The 18,095-nt window shown below is 52.6% G+C and overlaps 1 protein-coding gene across 5 annotated transcripts in view; it reads left to right on the top strand.

The window, feature by feature from the left end:
• LLGL2 (LLGL2, scribble cell polarity complex component) overlaps nt 1-6,516 on the top strand; it is a 34,203-nt gene extending 27,687 nt beyond the window's left edge. For 2 of the 5 annotated variants that reach the window (XM_018063809.1, XM_018063810.1), the window contains 16 exons: nt 228-445; nt 553-620; nt 744-897; nt 987-1,091; nt 1,721-2,013; nt 2,128-2,278; nt 2,564-2,714; nt 3,374-3,490; nt 3,592-3,758; nt 4,190-4,454; nt 4,695-4,848; nt 5,030-5,067; nt 5,282-5,329; nt 5,545-5,587; nt 5,702-5,763; nt 5,927-6,516. In XM_018063809.1, the coding sequence (XP_017919298.1) occupies nt 228-445; nt 553-620; nt 744-897; nt 987-1,091; nt 1,721-2,013; nt 2,128-2,278; nt 2,564-2,714; nt 3,374-3,490; nt 3,592-3,758; nt 4,190-4,454; nt 4,695-4,848; nt 5,030-5,067; nt 5,282-5,329; nt 5,545-5,587; nt 5,702-5,763; nt 5,927-5,934 (2,042 nt within the window). In that variant the 3' untranslated portion in view covers nt 5,935-6,516. The remainder of the gene's footprint in view (nt 1-227; nt 446-552; nt 621-743; nt 898-986; nt 1,092-1,720; nt 2,014-2,127; nt 2,279-2,563; nt 2,715-3,373; nt 3,491-3,591; nt 3,759-4,189; nt 4,455-4,694; nt 4,849-5,029; nt 5,068-5,281; nt 5,330-5,544; nt 5,588-5,701; nt 5,764-5,926) is intronic. The other 3 variants (XM_018063811.1, XM_018063813.1, XM_018063812.1) reach the window with 3 other exon arrangements.

Here is an 18,095-nt window from a genome sequence, read left to right as displayed (position 1 = left end):
ATTCAGGATTTAGTTCAATCCCTGGCCAGGGATTGAACCCAGGCTCCCTGTCTTGGGAGCATGGAGTCTTAGCCACTGGACCACCAAGGAAGTCCCTGAGCCTGTTTGTAAAATGCAGATTCCCTGGCTACAGCCCCTGAGCCTCAGATTCCACAGGACTGGGCCAGGCCGGACACACTGCTTCCTTGTGGCTCCTGTAGCCCCTGACCCTTGGCCTGTCCCCACAGCCTTCGATGACCCCTATGCCCTGGTGGTGCTGGCCGAGGAGGAGCTGGTGGTGATTGACCTGCAGACGGCTGGTTGGCCGCCAGTCCAGCCTCCCTACCTGGCCTCCCTGCACTGCTCTGCCATCACCTGCTCCCACCACGTCTCCAACATCCCACTGAAGCTGTGGGAACGCATCATAGCAGCTGGCAGCCGGCAGAGCACACACTTCTCCACCATGGTAGGTGCGGCCTGGCCCGGCCCCGCCCAAGGAAGGCCCCGCCCCCCGGGCCAGCCCCGCCTCACCGCAGGCTCCGCCCCACCCGTGAACTTCATCATCTCCTCCAGGAGTGGCCCATTGACGGCGGCACCAGCCTGGCCCCGGCCCCACCGCAAAGGGACCTGCTGCTTACAGGGTAGGTCACGTCGATGGCACTCTCCTCCTGCCAGGTGGGACGTGCAGGGTGGGAGCAGAGCCCAGAGGGCTGCATGCCGGCCTGGCAGCCCTCTGATGGGAGGCAGGCTGGTTCCGCCCACAGGCATGAGGATGGCACGGTGCGGTTCTGGGACGCCTCGGGCGTCTGCCTGCGGCTGCTCTACAAACTCAGCACCGTGCGGGTGTTCCTCACTGACACAGACCCCAATGAGAGCCTCAGTGCCCAGGGCGAGGAAGAGTGGCCGCCCCTCCGCAAGGTGAGGCCCAGAGCTTGGGCACCAGGGAGGGTGGGGTCGGGTCAGACCCAGAGCTGAAGGCCACTCATGGGCCTCCTCTCCCTCGGCAGGTGGGCTCCTTTGACCCCTATAGTGACGATCCTCGGCTGGGCATCCAGAAGATTTTCCTCTGCAAATACAGTGGCTACCTGGCTGTGGCCGGCACAGCAGGGCAGGTAGCATCCCGGGCTAGGCGTGGGGAGGAGTGGTCAGAGGACCCAGGGCAGCGTCCAGGGCCAGGAGCTTCCTTCTCAGCATTGTGTGGGGAGGTTGGGGGCAGCAGGGCCAGGAGCCTGGGCTTCCCAGGTGACTCGGTGGTAAAAAACAAACAAACAAAAAAACACCTGTCCATGCAGGAGGCATGAGACCAGGTTTGATCCCTGGGTTGGGAAGATCCCCTGGAGGAGGGCATGGCAACCCACGCCAGTATTCTTGCCTGGAGAATCCCCATGGACAAAGGAGCTTGGCGGGCTGCAGTCCATGGGGTCTAAAGAGTCAGTCACAACTGAAGTGACTTAGCATGCACACGCTGGGCCAGGAGCTAGTCTTCTGAGTGCCCACTGATGGTGTCGCCAGGAGCGTCACCTGCCCTTGACTCCTCCCAGTGAATAGGAGTTCCCAGATCCCATTATAAGGATGCCTTTGGGATGGCGACTTCTCCTCCAAAAGCCAGAATTAAGGGCCAGAAGTTGGGCACTTGTGACCATGGGCCTTGGCGCGTGTCTTGGCTCCCCTGCCATCGGGGTCCCCGGGCCCAGCTGTCCCCTGGAGCCAGGGTGGCTCAGCCCATCTGCCGTCCACCCAGGTGCTCGTGCTGGAGCTGAACGACGAGGAGGCAGAGCACGCGGTGGAGCAGGTGGAGGCCGACCTGCTGCGGGACCAGGAGGGCTACCGCTGGAAGGGCCACGAGCGCCTGTGTGCCCGCCCAGGGCCGGTGCGCTTCGAGCCCGGCTTCCAGCCCTTCGTGCTGGTGCAGTGCCAGCCCCCGGCTGTGGTCACCTCCTTGGCCCTGCACTCTGAGTGGCGGCTCGTGGCCTTCGGCACCAGCCACGGCTTTGGCCTCTTTGACCACCAGCAGCGGCGGCAGGTCTTTGTCAAGTGAGCAGCCCACCCACCCAGAGCGGCGGGGGCCCGGGTCTGGGATCAGCGCCTGAATCGGCAGGGTGTCCCTCAGAGCGTGACGGCCCCGCGTCCCCCCTCCCCGGCCCCCAGGTGCACGCTGCACCCCAGTGACCAGCTCGCCCTGGAGGGCCCACTGTCCCGCGTGAAGTCCCTGAAGAAGTCCCTGCGTCAGTCCTTCCGTCGGATCCGCCGCAGCCGGGTGTCCAGCAGGAAGCGGCGGCCCGCCGGCCCTCCGGGAGAGGTAAGGCCAGGGCCGGCCGTGCCTGCTTCGGCCGCAAGCTCCCCCGGCCGACCCCGTGACCTCGGAGCTATCATTCTGCCTCTCTGTGCCTCTCTGTCCCCAGGTGTGAACGGAAGTCTCTGTAACACCTCAGGGTCATGTCCTCGGTCTGTGAGACCAGGCGAATGGCGGGGGGCCAGGTGGTGCGGTGGCCAGTCCTCCCTGGAAGGGAAGCATGGAGCAATCTGATGCCCCCCGGGGAAGGAAGGCCTGTGCCCACCCTCAGGCCGTGTCCACCCGCTGCAGGTGCAGGAGGGGAGCAGCAGGGCAGAGCGGACCGGCCTGCAGAACATGGAGCTGGCGCCCGTGCAGCGCAAGATCGAGGCACGGTCAGCAGAGGACTCCTTCACAGGCTTCGTCCGGACCCTCTACTTCGCTGACACCTACCTGAGGGACAGTGAGTGGCCGGTCTGAGATGGGGGGGCCCGGGCAAGCGTCTTCTGGCCTGAGGGTGTGTTGGAAGCTGCTGGCTGATTTGCCCTTAAGAGGGTTGCCCCTTCGTGAGCTCGCGCAGAGCCGGAGCCCCCATGCCTGCCTCTTTCTCTGTGCGGACTGGGTCTCTGAGTATGCGCCCTAGCTCCATACCCAGGCCCCACTGTGCTCTAGAAGCATGACCTTGGATGTGTCACTTAGCCTTTCTGGGTCTTGCTTCTCCCGCTACAAAATGGGGCGTAGCTTCCTCCTAGAACGGTTGCATGTGTTGGGACATGCCACATACCTGCTGGTACCCAGGAGACCCTCTGGAAGCTGACTGTGTCTCTTTTCCTGCCAGGGTAAGGGTGGGCTGAGGGCTCTTTGCTGCTGTATCTCGAGGGCTGAGCTGTCCTGGGCTTGGGATCATCTTCACAGGGCCCTTGGTTGTCAGGGAGCCTTGCAGGCCCTTCCTGTCTATACCAGGACATAGGTAGGGCCCACAGCAGCTCCATTTCACAGAGGAGGAAAGGCTTGTGAAGTTTGCTGGCTTAAACTTGGAGTCACACGGATAGTGAGCCAGGTCTCCCGGCTTCCCTTGAGCCCCAGAGTCGGGGTTAAATGTAAACCTCGGCCTCCTGGCAGGTTCCCGCCACTGCCCCTCACTGTGGGCTGGCACCAATGGCGGTACTGTCTACGCCTTTGCCCTGCGTGTGCCCCCTGCCGAGCGGAGAATGGATGAGCCAGTGCGGGCAGAGCAGGGTGAGTGCTGGGCAGGGCGAAGGCACTTGTCTGCCTAGGCTGGGGGCAGGGTGGCATCTTCAACCTCACCTCCATCCCCACCGCCTATCTCCATCCCGCAGCCAAGGAGATCCAGCTAATGCACCGAGCGCCCGTGGTGGGCATCCTGGTGCTGGATGGACGCAGCGTGCCCCTTCCCGAGCCCCTGGAAGTGGCCCACGATCTGTCAAAGAGCCCGGACATGCAGGGGAGCCACCAGCTGCTCGTCGTGTCGGAGGAGCAGTTCAAGGTGCCTTACGGGAGGAGGCAGGGCCCCCAGGGATCCCTCCACAACGGACAGCTGCTGGGACTCCTTTAAAGTTGTGTATGTAGTTGTGTGAGGGCTGCAGAGGCACCAGAGAGAAGCGGGGTCTTGGTGGAGTCCGCAGGGTCAGTGGTAGGAACACTGAAGCAGGACTTGTGTCTGTGGAAGGGAGAGAAGATGCAGACAGGGAACTAAGAGACCCTGGCATCCTCACAGTCCGAGCGCAGTAACCACACGTCTAAGTGCCGAGGGCAGGAGCACTGGGGCTGAGCAGACCTCGCCAGGAAGCTGGGCAGGTGGCAAAGGGCCAGGCCCAGCAGCGGCACCGGGCAGGGACGCGAGAAGTCCTTGCTCGGCCAGATGCAGCAGTGCTAACTGGTCCGGCCACCGGTGTGACTGTCTGCCCTGCGCCCTAGGTGTTCACGCTGCCCAAGGTCAGTGCCCGGCTGAAGCTGAAGCTGACGGCCCTGGAGGGCTCTCGGGTGCGGCGGGTCAGCGCGGCCCGCTTCGGCAGCTGTCGGGCCGAGGACTACGGGGAGCATCACTTGGCCGTCCTCACCAACCTGGGTGACGTCCAGGTGGTGTCACTGCCCCTGCTCAAGCCCCAGGTGCGGTACAGCTGCATCCGCCGGGAGGATGTCAGCGGCATTGCATCATGCGTCTTCACCAAATACGGCCAAGGTGTGCAGGGGGCAGGCCCGGCGGGGCCTCTGCCCCCGGGCCAGGTTTGGGGCTCCCACTGCGTCACGGGGGCTGCTGGGAAGGACAGCCTGGGGTATTTCAGCCAAAGCCAGGCTCCTTATGCAGAGAACTGTCGGAGGCTCTGGTCCCTAGTGACCCCCAAGGTGGGGATCAGGGGTGGGTTGTGCAGGGCCAACTCGGGCTGCCCTCACCTGCCAGCCTTTTCCACCCCAACCCCAGGTTTCTACCTGATCTCACCCTCCGAGTTTGAGCGCTTCTCTCTTTCCACCAAGTGGCTAGTTGAGCCCCGATGTCTGGTGGATTCAGCAGAATCAAAGAACCGCAGCCACCCGCACAATGGATCAGGCCCCGAGAAGTCTTTGGGCCGAGCCAGGTGGGTGGAAGGGCAGATGGCCTTTGCTCCAGCCGCTCCTCGCCCCACCTTCCCTGGGGTGCCCGCTCTGGGACTGCTCAGAGTCCCTTTCCCCAGAAACTCAGCCAGCCACCCCACCCACCCTTTCCCAGCCAGAGTGGGGAGCCTCGTGCCCCTGATCCTTACAGTCTTTTCCCCATAGGAACTCAGGGAGCCAGAGTGATGGAGATGGTAAGACAGGTCTGTCTGGGGCTGGAGGCGGGTGGGGGCAGAGGTATGGCAAGGGCAGCTGGGGAGGGTTGGGGAGCCCAGGTGGTCAGGCAACATGTGGGCTGGGGGTCACACAGCTTCCCTTGCGGTCCTGGGCTCCGGCTCCAGCACCCCCGCCCCCACAGAGAGGGGGCTGGGGCAGCAGAGGGCCGAGGGCTCACGTGGCCTGGCCCCTGCCTTTCAGAGCGGAGGTCGGGCCCTGTGATGGAGCACGCTCTGCTCAATGACGAGAGTGAGTCCGGGCAGGAGTTGTGGGGCTGGCAGGAGGGATGTTTGGGGTGGGGGCAGGGGTGGGGGGGTACTTGGAAGGCCAGGGTGGAAACGCGGGCTGGTTTCCTGAAGAAGGCAGGCGGGTTCACCGGGTCAGCAGAAGGGGGAGCGAGGCGGGCGTCTGGCCCCACCTGCACCGGCCTCACCAGGCCTCTGCTCTCCACCTCTGCCCTGCAGGGGTTCTGAAGGAGATCCAGAGCACGCTGGAGGGAGACCGAGGGTGAGTGACTGTCCGGCTCACCGGGGCAGGCCCCAGGTGCCAGGAGAGCTGTGGGCATGAGGGTCCTCGTCCGGAGTCCCGTGGATGGTGACAGCCCCGACTTTGCCCACACAGGAGCTGTGGCGATTGGCGTTCTCAGAGAGTGGCCATGGGGTACAGCCTCAGCAACGGGGGAGGTAGGGGCTCTGGGCGCTGCTGCGGGCTTGGGGGTGTGGGAGGAGGAGGAGGCCCCGTCCCCGCTCTCCTGGACCCTTAGGCTCATCCCAGCCCTGGCACGTGCCCTGCTGGCCGGAAAGCCTCTGAGTCTGGGCTCACGCTCTGGTGCTCTGCCTCCTGCAGCGGAGTGAACGGGACGCCTGTGCCGCCTGCACAGTGATCACACTACTGAGGGCTCCTCCGCGGGCCCCGCCTACCTGGAGAAGCCCGGCACGGGGCCGTGCAGGGCCTGGGGGCACCCCAGGGTCCAGCCTGTTGCTGCTCCTGGTCTCAGGAGAGTGGGGACCCCCACGACCCAGGGCTCTCCCTCCCTGGGGCCTGACTCTCCTGGTCCCTTCGTCAAAGTTGCACAGTTTTGAAGCCCCCTTCTCCCCCCCGCCTTTTGTAGTGGGTTGGGTTTTAAATTATAAATGTTAATTGCCTCCGGATGAAAAAGTTTTTAATAAATACCTTATTACCTCTTCACTGGACTGGTCCAAAGATTTTAATTTTTTTTTAGCTTGTACAGAGATTTTTCCATGTAAATAGAAACGGTGATTAGCTGGTTCCTTGCCTTTGCCCCCTGGGGTCCATCCCCTGGACCAGGCTGGTGCTCAGGAGGATCTGTCGATTCTTTTAAGCTATTTGGAATCAGATACATGAACTCTACGTGGTTGTGTCTGAACACCACATGCCTTCTCTCTTTGGGAATAAATGATGACAAGTTAACCGAATTGAGTCTTGTCTGTCTGCATCCCTGGGTGGGGGGCCGTAGGAGGGCCCTGGCCACCCCTGGCCGGCCTTTCCCTGCTGTCAGGAGGGGAAGATGCTCACAGGATGTTGACTTGATGGCTTCTCCTGGACTTCGGGGAAGGACTCTGGGGTGCCACTGAGGTGGGGTCAGTGCCTGGAGGTTAAGGTCTCGACAAGCCAGGGACTTGATTCTTCTTGGCCTACATCTTTACCCACCCGGTATCTTGTTTTTTAAATTATTTTTGGCTGTGCTGGGTGTTGGTTGAGGCGCACAGACTCTTGTCGCCATGCACAGGCTTTCTCTAGTTGCAGAGCGAAGGCTTGTTGTGGTGGCTTCTCGTTGCAGAGCACAGACTCTAGAGCGTGGCTCAGTGGTTGGCGCACAGGCTTAGTTGCCGGACCAGGAATTGAACCCATGTCTTCCTGCACTGGCAGGCGGATTCTTAACCACTGGACCACCATGAAGTTCCCCACCCGTCTTCATTGAGCGCCTACTCTATGCTTGGTGCTTGAGGTTCAGAGGTGGCCAAGACAAAGTGGCCCCTGCCCTTGTGGGGCTCACAGTCCCTACAAGTGCAGGAAGTGTTAAGATGAGGGAAATCCGGGGGCCTGGGAGAAATGTGCCTGGGGAGGTGACATTAAGCTGTGACTAGAGGACCTCCCTGGTTAAGACTTTGAGCTTCCAATGCAAGGGACACAGATTTGATCCCTGGTTGAGGAACTAAGATCCCACATTTTGTGGAGTAGCCAAAAAAAAAAGGCATACGCTGGGACAGGAGAGGTGACCAGGAGTTGGCTGGGGGGCAGGGAGGCACAGCAGCATGCAAGGACATGGTCTCCTCACAATGGAACGAGTGAAGAGCCAAGGGTGGTTGGCAGGAAGTGAGTGAAAATGCCGGGGCCAGTCAGGGAGCCCTGGGAGCCTCATGGGGGCAAGGGCACTGCCCTGGGTCACAGGAGACTCCCTGGCCTGAGCTGGAAGAGGGCCTGTTGGAAGGACACCGATGAGCATGGGGAGCAGAGGAGGAGCTGAGTTCCAGGTCCCACGACAGACACCCCGGGGGAGCATCCTCTGTACCTGCCCTCCAGCATGTACCGCTAAAGACACGCTCTGAATTTGGGAACAGGGACCACTCAAGCTCCCTTGTTTCTCCTTGGAGGAATAGTAGGGGCTTACCCAGATGGAAGAATTGATGCTTTTGAATTGTGGTGTTGGAGAAGACCCTTGAGAGTCCCTTGGACTGCAAAGAGATCCAACCAGTCAATCCTAAAGGAAATCAACCCTGAATATTCATTGGCAAGGCTGAGGCTGAAGCTGAAGCTCCAGTACTTTGGCCACCTGAAGTGAAGAACTGATTCATTAGGAAAGACCCTGATGCTGGGAAAGATTGAGGGCAGGAGAAGTGGGAGACAGGATGAGATGGTTGGATGGCATCACTGACCCAATGGACATGAGTTCTAGAGTTATTCTTCTAGAGACCGCTGTAGCTTCAACCCCAGCAAGTCGCACTTGGACAAATTATTTACCTGCTCTGCATCAGTTTCTCCTGGCAAATAGGGTGATAATGTATTCCTTCTTTATCTGTTGTGAAGTTTCTATGAGTCCATGTAGTTAATGGGTTAATGATGGTGCTGACCCTGTTCAGTTCAGTCGCTCAGTCGTGTCTGACTCTTTGAGACCCCATGAATCGCAGCATGCCAGGCCTCCCTGTCCGTCACCATATCCCGGAGTTCACTCAGACTCACGTCCATCGAGTCCGTGATGCCATCCAGCCATCTCATCCTCTGTCGTCCCCTTCTCCTCCTGCCCCCAATCCCTCCCAGCATCAGAGTCTTTTCCAATGAGTCAACTCTTCACGTGAGGTGGCCAAAGTACTGGAGCTGCAGCTTTAGCATCGTTCCTTCCAAAGAAATCCCAGGGTTGATCTCCTTCAGAATGGACCGGTTGGATCTCCTTGCAGTCCACGGGACCCTCAAGAGTCTTCTCCAACACCACAGTTCAAAAGCATCAGTTCTTCGGCGCTCAGCTTTCTTTAACTATCACATTCATACATGACTACTGGAAAAACCATAGCCTTGATGAGCTGGACCTTAGTCGGCAAAATAATGTCTCTGCTTTTGAATATATCTAGGTTGGTCATAACTTTTCTTCCAAGGGGTAAGCATCTTTTAATTTCATGGCTGCAGTCACCATCTGCAGTGATTTTGGAGCCCCAAAAAATAAAGTCTGACACTGTTTCTACTGTTTCCCCATCTATTTCCCATGAAGTGATGGGACCAGATGCCATGATCTTCGTTTTCTGAATGTTGAGCTTTAAGCCAACTTTTTCACTCTCTTTCACTTGCATCAAGAGGCTTTTTAGCTCCTCTTCCCTTTCTGCCATAAGGGTGGTGTCATCTGCATATCTGAGGTTATTGATGTTTCTCCCGGCAATCTTGATTCCAGCTTGTGTTTCTTCCAGTCCAGCGTTTCTCATGATGTACTCTGCATAGAAGTTAAATAAGCAGGGTGACAATATACAGCCTTGACGGACTCCTTTTCCTATTTGGAACTAGTCTGTTGTTCCATGTCCTGTTCTAACTGTTGCTTCCTGACCTGCATACAGATTTCTCAAGAGTTAGGTGATCTGGTATCTCTCTCTTTCAGAAATTTCCACAGTTTATTGTGATCCACACAGTCAAAGGCTTTGGCATAGCCAATAAAGCAGAAATAGATGTTTTTCTGGAACTCTCTTTCTTTTTCCATGATCCAGCGGATGTTGATAATTTGATCTCTGGTTCCTCTGCCTTTTCTAAAACCAGCTTGAACATCAGGGAGTTCACGGTTCACATATTGCTGAAGCCTGGCTTGGAGAATTTTGAGCATTCCTTTACTAGAGTGTGAGATGAGTGCAATTGTGTGGTAGTTTGAGCATTCTTTTGCATTGCCTTTCTTTGGGATTGGAATGAAAACTGACCTTTTCCAGTCCTGTGGCCACTGCTGAGTTTTCCAAATTTGCTGGCATAGTGAGTGCAGCACTTTCACAGCATCGTCTTTCAGGATTTGAAACAGCTCAACTGGAATTCCATCACCTCCACTAGCTTTGTTCATAGTGATGCTTTCTAAGGCCCACTTGACTTCACATTCCAAAATGTCTGGCTCTAGATTAGTGATCACATCATCATGATTATCTGGGTTATGAAGATCTTTTTTGTACAGTTCTTCCATGTATTCTTGCCACCTCTTCTTAATATCTTCTGCTTCTGTTAGGTCCATACCATTTCTGTCCTTTATCGAGCCCATCTTTGCATGAAATGTTCCCTTGTATCTCTAATTTTTCTTGAAGAGATCTCTAGTCTTTCCCATTCTGTTGTTTTCCTCTATTTCTTTGCATTGATCGCTGAAGAAGGCCTTCTTATCTCTTCTTGCTATTCTTTGGAACTCTGCATTCAGATGCTTATATCTTTCCTTTTCTCCTTTGCTTTTCGCCTCTCTTCTTTTCACAGCTATTTGTAAGGCCTCCCCAGACAGCCATTTTGCTTCTTTGCATTTCTTTTCCATGGGGATGGTCTTGATCCCTGTCTCCTGTACAATGTCACGAACCTCATTCGATAGTTCATCAGGCACTCTATCTATCAGATCTAGGCCCTTAAATCTATTTCTCACTTCCACTGTATAATCATAAGGGATTTGATTTAGGTCATACATGAATGGTCTAGCGGTTTTCCCTACTTTCTTCAATTTTAGTCTGAATTTGGTAATAAAGAGTTCATGATCTGAGCCACAGTCAGCTCCCGATCTTGTTTTTGTTGACTGTATAGAGCTTCTCCATCTTTGGCTGCAAAGAATATAATCAATCTGATTTCGGTGTTGACCATCTGGTGATGTCCATGTGTAGAGTCTTCTCTTGTGTTGTTGGAAGAGGGTGTTCGCTATGACCAGTGCATTTTCTTGGCAAAACTCTATTAGTCTTTGCCCTGCTTCATTCCAAGGCCAAATTTGCCTGTTACTCCAGGTGTTTCCTGACTTCCTACTTTTGCATTCCAGTCCCCTATAATGAAAAGGACATCTTTTTTGGGTGTTAGTTCTAAAAGGTCTTGTAGGTCTTCATAAAACTGTTCAACTTCAGTTTCTTCAGCATTACTGGTTGGGGCATAGATTTGGATAACTGTGATATTGAATGGTTTGCCTTGGAGACGAACAGAGATCATTCTGTCATTTTTGAGATTGCATCCAAGTACTGCATTTCGGACTCTTTTGTTGACCATGATGGCTCCTCCATTTCTTCTGAGGGATTCCTGCCTGCAGTGGTAGATATAACGGTCATCTGAGTTAAATTCACCCATTCCAGTCCATTTTAGTTCACTGATTCCTAGAATGTCGACGTTCACCCTTGCCATCTCTTGTTTGACCGCTTCCAATTTGCCTTGATTCATGGACCTGACATTCCAGGTTCCTGTGCAATATTGCTCTTTACAGCATCGGATCTTGCTTCTATCACCAGTCACATCCACAACTGGGTATTGTTTTTGCTTTGGCTCCATCCCTTCATTCTTTCTGGAGTTATTTCTCCACTGATCTCCGGTAGCATATTGGGCACCTAATCACCTGGGGGAGTTCCTCTTTTGGTAACCTATCATTTTGCCTTTTCATACTGTTCATGGGGTTCTCAAGGCAAGAATACTGAAGTGGCTTGCCATTCTCTTCTCCAGTGGACCACATTCTGCTAGGATCAGGGAAAACATCATAAGAGTTTGATGCACAGGATGTCTTTATCCTTTTTTATTTGGCTGCGCCGGGTCTTAGTTGCAGCATGTGGGATCTTCACATGCGTCATGCGAACTGTTCGTTGTGGCCTGTGGGCTCTAGTTCCCCGAACAAGGATCAAACCCGAACCCCCTGCATTGAGAATGCAGAGTCTTAGCCACTGGACCACAGGGAAGTCCAAGACGTCTTTATCTTTCACCACAAATTAAGCTTTGCTGTTTCAAACTTGGGTTGGCACCGGGATCTTCAGTCTGTGGGTCAGGATCCTGCACCAAAAGTGGGTACCAAGGAAGGAGTGGGACCATCACACTGGGGGAGCTGGGCGGCCCTTCCCCTGCCTAGGAAGAAGGCATGCTTTTGTGACTGCCCATTTATGGGGGCTTCCGTATGTTTTATCCATTTAGCTAAGTTAACTCACACAAATGGACAAGCGACATGAAGTTTCCTGCCAAGTAACTAAGGATTAGAGATACTACTACTAATGCAAACACCAATAAACCAGAAGAAAATGGCAGAGCCAACACTTCCATGGCTCAGAGGGGCTTTGTGGCTGCAGCAATGATCCAGTTAATCAGCTTGAACAGGAAGTCAATAGCAAGTACACACACCTGAAAATACCTAGAGATCTCTTTGGAAATTTTGAAAATGGATTAACCCTGTGCCCATTAAGGATAAGCTTGGCCTTAAGCACTTCTAAGAGTGAGCTTATGGTGGTGGTTCAACTTTCAGTTCCGAAGAAAACATTGTCATCTTGGGAACATGAGCGGCAATTTGTGTGGCTAGGCAGGCACACACGGAAGCACTTGGTGCCCTCTGGAAAGGGGATTAATCCCGGTGGAGGAGTGGGGTGTCCAGAAAGAGCGAAGCAGTCACTGAGAGGGTGAGTTGACCAGGAAGGCTGCCAGATGGACAGGATGCATGAGCGGGAGGGTCACTGCCAATTCCAAGGGCCTTGGACACAGTTGGTCTGGAGACTTAGTTCTGAGGGCCTTCGGCATTATATGTTTGAAAGTCAGGCCAGTCCTACCCTTTATCACTGGCTTTGTCTGTGACTGGCTGTGTGACCTTGCAGGTCATCTGGCCTCACTCCTGCACCTTTGTTTACTTATCTTTAAAATGGGCTGTAATAATAGGGCGGACCTCAGAGGACGGTAAGGATTCAATGAGAATCTGGAACATCCCGCAGGACTGGGCTCCCAGTTAAGACCTAAACAAAGGAGGTGAAGGTTATTGTGAGGTGAGTGAGGCCAGGAGAGGAGGAGGTCGCTTAGGAGGGAGGGAGGGAGTGTGTGCGGAGCCAGAAGAGGACTCGCACAGGTGGAGGAGGTGGTCACAGCCCTTGTGAGCAAAGCAGAAGGAGGACAGGTGGGAAGGAGGAGGCGGGGGTTGCGCCCCTCTCCCCTGGTTTGTCTGAGGGCTTCCCTGGAGGCTGTTGGAAACCACACAGCCAGGAGGTGGAGGGCATGGGGAACCAAGCCTGTCTGGTTCCAAAGCCAATCCCAGCAGAAGTGCCGTGGAGCAGCATGGCAGGACCCTCGAATTGGGTCCCCAGTTCCTCACTTACTGCCTACATGTCCTTAAGCCACTTAACCTCTCTGAGCCATTTCCCCATCTATGAAATGAGACCATATCCCCTTCCTAAGGTTTGGGGAGGTTTGGATGAAATGAAGCTTGGGAAGGGAGCTGAGGCTCAAGGGATCAGAGGCGGCCTTGCCTTCCCAGCTATGTGCTGGTCGCTCAGTCATGTCCAACATTTTGTGACCCCAGGGACTGTGGCCTGCCAGGCTCCCCATCCATGGGATTCTCCAGGCAAGAATACTGGAGTGGGTTGCCACTTCCTTCTCCAAGGGATCTTCCCAACCCAGGGATCGAACCCAGGTCTCCCACATTGCAGGCAGACGCTTTAACCTCTGAGCCACCAGGAAGTCCCAGCTGAATGAGAAACAAGTGCTGACCTGGATCAACAGGAGAGAGAGGAGGGCCCAGGAGAAGGCTGGAGACTGGAGATGGGAGTATGGAGCTCTCTGTCTGCTCCAGTGCTCACAGGACACATTGTAATGGGTTGGACAAATTGAAGTTCCATGTATAGCTGGTAGCTCTCCTGCCAGGTCTTGGGAGCCAGACTGAGTGGGCATCCCAGTTCTGACACTCAGCTGTGTGCCTCAGTCTTATCATCCATGAAATGGGAATCCGTATACCACCCATCCCTTGGAGTGCTCCTAAGAGTTAAACAAAGGCTTCCCTGCGGGTTCAGTGGTTAGGAACCCTCCTGCCAATGCAGGAGACTTGGGTTCAATCACTGGGTAGAGAAGATCCCCTGCAGAAGGAAATGGCAACCCACTCCAGGATTCTTGCCTGGGAAATCCCATGGAAAGAGGAGCCTGGTGGGCTACAATCAGCAAAACAGTTAGATACGATTTAGCAACTAAACAGCAACAAAGAGTTAATTGAATTTGTAGTAAAGTATGTAGAACAATGCTTGTCATACAGTAAGCCCTGAAGTGTTAGCTATTTTTTATTATTTTTATTATTATCATCATTATTAGTCCAGGACAAAACAGAGCTCTTTCTCTATGCTATTTATTATAAAACACATACAGAATAACACAAGTCAAAGGAGTACAACCCAAAAAATCTTCACAGACTGAACAGTAGCACCCACGGAGGCTTCCTTGTGACCCTCCTAGTCACTACCAACCTCCCAACCCCTAACCCAGGCACCGCCCTGTAACTAACTTAGCTCAGTTTCCTCTTTTTGTCCTTTATATAAATAGAATCAGACAGTGAATTCTATAACTCTTTCACGACTGGTTTCTTCACTCACCATCATGTTTTGTGAAATAACCCAGGTATATTGCTGACAGTGGTATGCCGTTATCAATGTGACAACTGATCAATCGTTATCTGCTTTTGGCAGGTGAAAGGAGCCCTCTGAACCTGATTGGCCATTGCCTTGCTCAGCACTGGTGGTGGGGAAGCAGAGTGTACAGACTTTTAAAGACTCCAGTTTTATGAGTCAAATGTAACCAATGTTACCCGTTTGTTTGTGTTCCTTCAGGACAGCTGCTTCCTTGGCAAAGGCCAAGGCACTTTCAACTCCTTGCTCAAACCAGGCATCTGGGCATGAGTGGCCCTCCTAGGTAACATGAGTTCTTGTGGCAGCTCCACCCAGGTTGGCTCCAGATGTGCAGAGAGGTGGGTGTGAGGCAGTTCAGTTCAGCTGCTCAGTCGTGTCCGACTCTTCGTGACCCCATGGACCACAGCACGCCAGGCCTCCCTGTACAGCACCAACTCCTGGAGTTTACTCAAACTCATCTCCACTGAGGCAGTGATGCCATCCAACCATCTCATCCTCTGTCGTCCCCTTCTCCTCCCGCCTTCAATCTTTCCCAGCATCAGGGTGTGTTCAAATGAGTCAGCTCTTTGCATCAGGTAGCCAAAGTATTGGAGTTTCAGCTTCAACCTCAGATCTTCCAGTGAACACTCAGGACTGATTTCCTTCAGGATGAACTAGTTGGATCTCCTTGCAGTTCAAGGGGACCCTCAAGAGTCTTCTCCAACACCACAGTTCAAAAGCATCAGTTCTTCGGTGCTCAGCTTTCTTTAACTATCACATTCATACATGACTACTGGAAAAACCATAGCCTTGATGAGATGGACCTTTGTTGGCAAAGTAATGTCTCTGCTTTTTAATATGCTGTCTAGGTTGGTCATAACTTTCCTTCCAAGGAGTAAGCGTCTTTTAATTTCATGGCTGCAGTCACCATCTGCAGTGATTTTGGAGGCCCCCAAAATAAAGTCTGACACTGTTTCCCCATCTATTTGCCATGAAGTGATGGGACCAAATGCCATGATCTTCGTTTTCTGAATGTTGAGCTTTAAGCCAACTTTTTCACTTTCCTCTTTCACTTGCATCAAGAGGCTTTTTAGTTCTTCTTTGCTTTCTGCCATAAGGGTGGTGTCATCTGCATATCTGAGGAAATTGATATTTCTCCCAGCAATCTTGATTCCAGCTTGTGCTTCATCCAGCCCAGCGTTTCTCATGATGTACTCTGCATAGAAGTTAAATAAGCAGGGTGACAATATACAGCCTTGACATACTCCTTTTCCTATTTGGAACCAGTCTGTTGTTCCATGTCCCGTTCTAACTGCTGTTTCCTGACCTGCATACAGACTTCTCAAGAGGCAGGTCAGGTGGTCTGGTATTCCCATCCCTTTCAGAATTTTCCACAGTTTGTGATGATCCACACAGTCAAAGGCTTTGGCATAGTCAATAAAGCAGAAATAGACGTTTTTTTCTGGAACTCTCTTGCTTTTTTGATGATCCAGCGGATGTTGGCAATTTGATCTCTGGTTCCTCTGCGTTTTTGAAAACCAGCTTGAACATCTGGAAGTTCTCAGTTCATGTATTCCTGAAGTCTGGCTTGGAGAATTTTGAGCATTACTTTGCTAGAGTGTAAGATGAGTGCAATTTGTGGTAGTTTGAGCATTCTTTGGGATTGGAATGAAAACTGACATTTTCCAGTCCTGTGGCCACTGTTGAGTTTTCCAAATTTGCTGGCATATTGAGTGCAGCACTTTCACAACATCATCTTTTAGGATTGAAATAGCTCAACTGGAATTCCACCACCTCCACTAGCTTTGTAGTGATGCTTCCTAAGGTCCACTTGACTTCACATTCCAGGATGTCTGGCTCTAGGTGAGTGATCACACCATTGTGATTATCTGGGTCATGAAGATCTTTTTTGTGTAGTTCTGTGTATTCTTGCCACCTCTTCTTAACATCTTCTGCTTCTGTTTGGTCCGTACCATTTCTGTCCTTTATCGAGCCCATCTTTGTATGAAATGTTCCCTTGGTATATCTAATTTTCTTGAAGAGATCTCTAGTCTTTCCCGTTCTGTTGTTTTCCTCTATTTCTTTGCATTGATCACTGAGGAAGGCTTTCTTATCTCTCCCTGCTATTCTTTGGAACTCTGCATTCAATGGGTATATCATTCCTTTTCTCCTTTGCTTTTCGCTTCTCTTCTTTTCACAGCTATTTGTAAGGCCTCCTCGGACAGCCACTTTGCTTTTTTGCATTTCTTTTTCTTGGGAATGGTCCTGATGCTTGTCTCCTGTACAATGTCAGGAACCTCCATCCATAGTTCATCAGGCACTCTGGCTATCAGATCTAGTCCCTTAAGTCTATTTCTCACTTTCACTGTATAATCTTAAGGGACTTGATTTAGGTCACACCTGCATGGTCTAGTGGTGTGAGGTAGGTAGGAGCTAACTGGAGAGCCCTCCAAGGAAAGCGCCACAACCTGGAATGCCAACTTCCCCCACTTTGATTCTGGGTGGGGCTGCCGGTTGAGGAGAGGTCAGAGGTCAGCAGGGGCACAGGAGTCCTGTGGGGGCACTTAGATTTGTCATGTTTCAGAGGGGAAAAAATGTTGGATGATATCCTGCCTTGGTGCCATGTGAAGATGGGTGGTCTCCTCTCTTGTTGGTGGGAGTGTAAACTGGTACAGCCTCCACGGAGGAAAATTTGGAGCACTCCAAGTTATACAAAAGCACACACCCTATACCCCTGCAATTCCACTTCTAGGAATTGATTCGGCCTGGACACAGAGGGAATCAATGTTGTCTGTAATTGAAGCAAAAGGTTAGATGAAGGCAGCCTCCATTTCAGTCGTAAAAGTCTGTTAACCTAAAATAATTTTAAGAGCCAATTATTTTTCCAGCAACGAATTACAACATGGGACAGCAATTAATGCCAACTACACACACCTCTGCAGGAAGGAAAACTTTTTATAAAGGAAGCTCTCTTATAGAGGAAAAGGGGAAGCTGGGAGAGGCTGTTATAAACAAAAAGTCCATAGGAGGAAATTGGGAGTTTGAAGTATAGCAGGTTTTCATTGGCTTAGTTTGACAGTTTCTCATTGGCTGAGCTATTGGCAGGCAAGGGGAAAAACTTTCTTCCTCCAGCTGGCAGTAGTAAAGTCGTGTCACTTCCTGCCTGACATCCAAAGTACATTTTTTTCTCTTGGGCTCTATATCGAGGTGAACTGGTTAAGTGTATAAGGACTCCCCCTTCTGGCCTCTGGCCTCCATTTAGTGAGCGTTTCCTTTATTAATTTTTGCACTATCAATAAAGAATTGGTTAAACTCTGGCACATTCATCTGCTGGAATATTACAAAGTTGTAAAAAAAAAAGAAGATTTTTACTATTATGAAATCTCCAAGTTAATCTGTTAGAGTGGAGCACCATGAGCTAGAAGAGCTTCCACCTGTTCTCAAAGGGAAAAATAATACTTGCTTTTCTCTGCCTGGATAGCTCTGGAAGGAAATACAAGAAATGGGTAACCTCAGGGGACAATGAATAGCTGTGGGTCAGGAATGGGAAACTTTCATCTTCTGGACTACCTGTTCAAAAAAAATTAAATATTAGAGCAACACACACATCTGGGTGCTCAGGAATTTATTGGGGTCCGATTATGTTCCGTGACTAAGAAGCATTTACTTACTTTACACCAGTCCGAGGTGTACATTTATGTTTTAGGCAGTTTTCTTTAAATTATATTTCACAATCTAGAACAATAACAAAACTAACAACCCTCACTGGCTTCTGGCCCTGCACCAAGGTCAGCCTGGTTCCAGCCTCCAAGGGGTTAAGGGAGGAGGGTGGGTCCCCTAGAGCCCCCCAGGACAAGGAGGATGACCCGAACAGGTTCTTTTGGCACCCGCCCCCACCCCCTGATGCCAAAGTAGTGAGGCAGGAGCAGAGCATGGGCCCCCTCGGTCGGGCCCGGTGCCAGGCTGGCAGCAACTCA

This window comes from Capra hircus, chromosome 19 (assembly GCF_001704415.2).
Source record: "Capra hircus breed San Clemente chromosome 19, ASM170441v1, whole genome shotgun sequence".
In the NCBI taxonomy this organism is placed as follows: Eukaryota; Metazoa; Chordata; class Mammalia; order Artiodactyla; family Bovidae; genus Capra; species Capra hircus.
The sequence above is the reverse complement of the archived record's forward strand: the minus strand, read 5'-3'. Positions and strand labels throughout refer to the sequence as shown.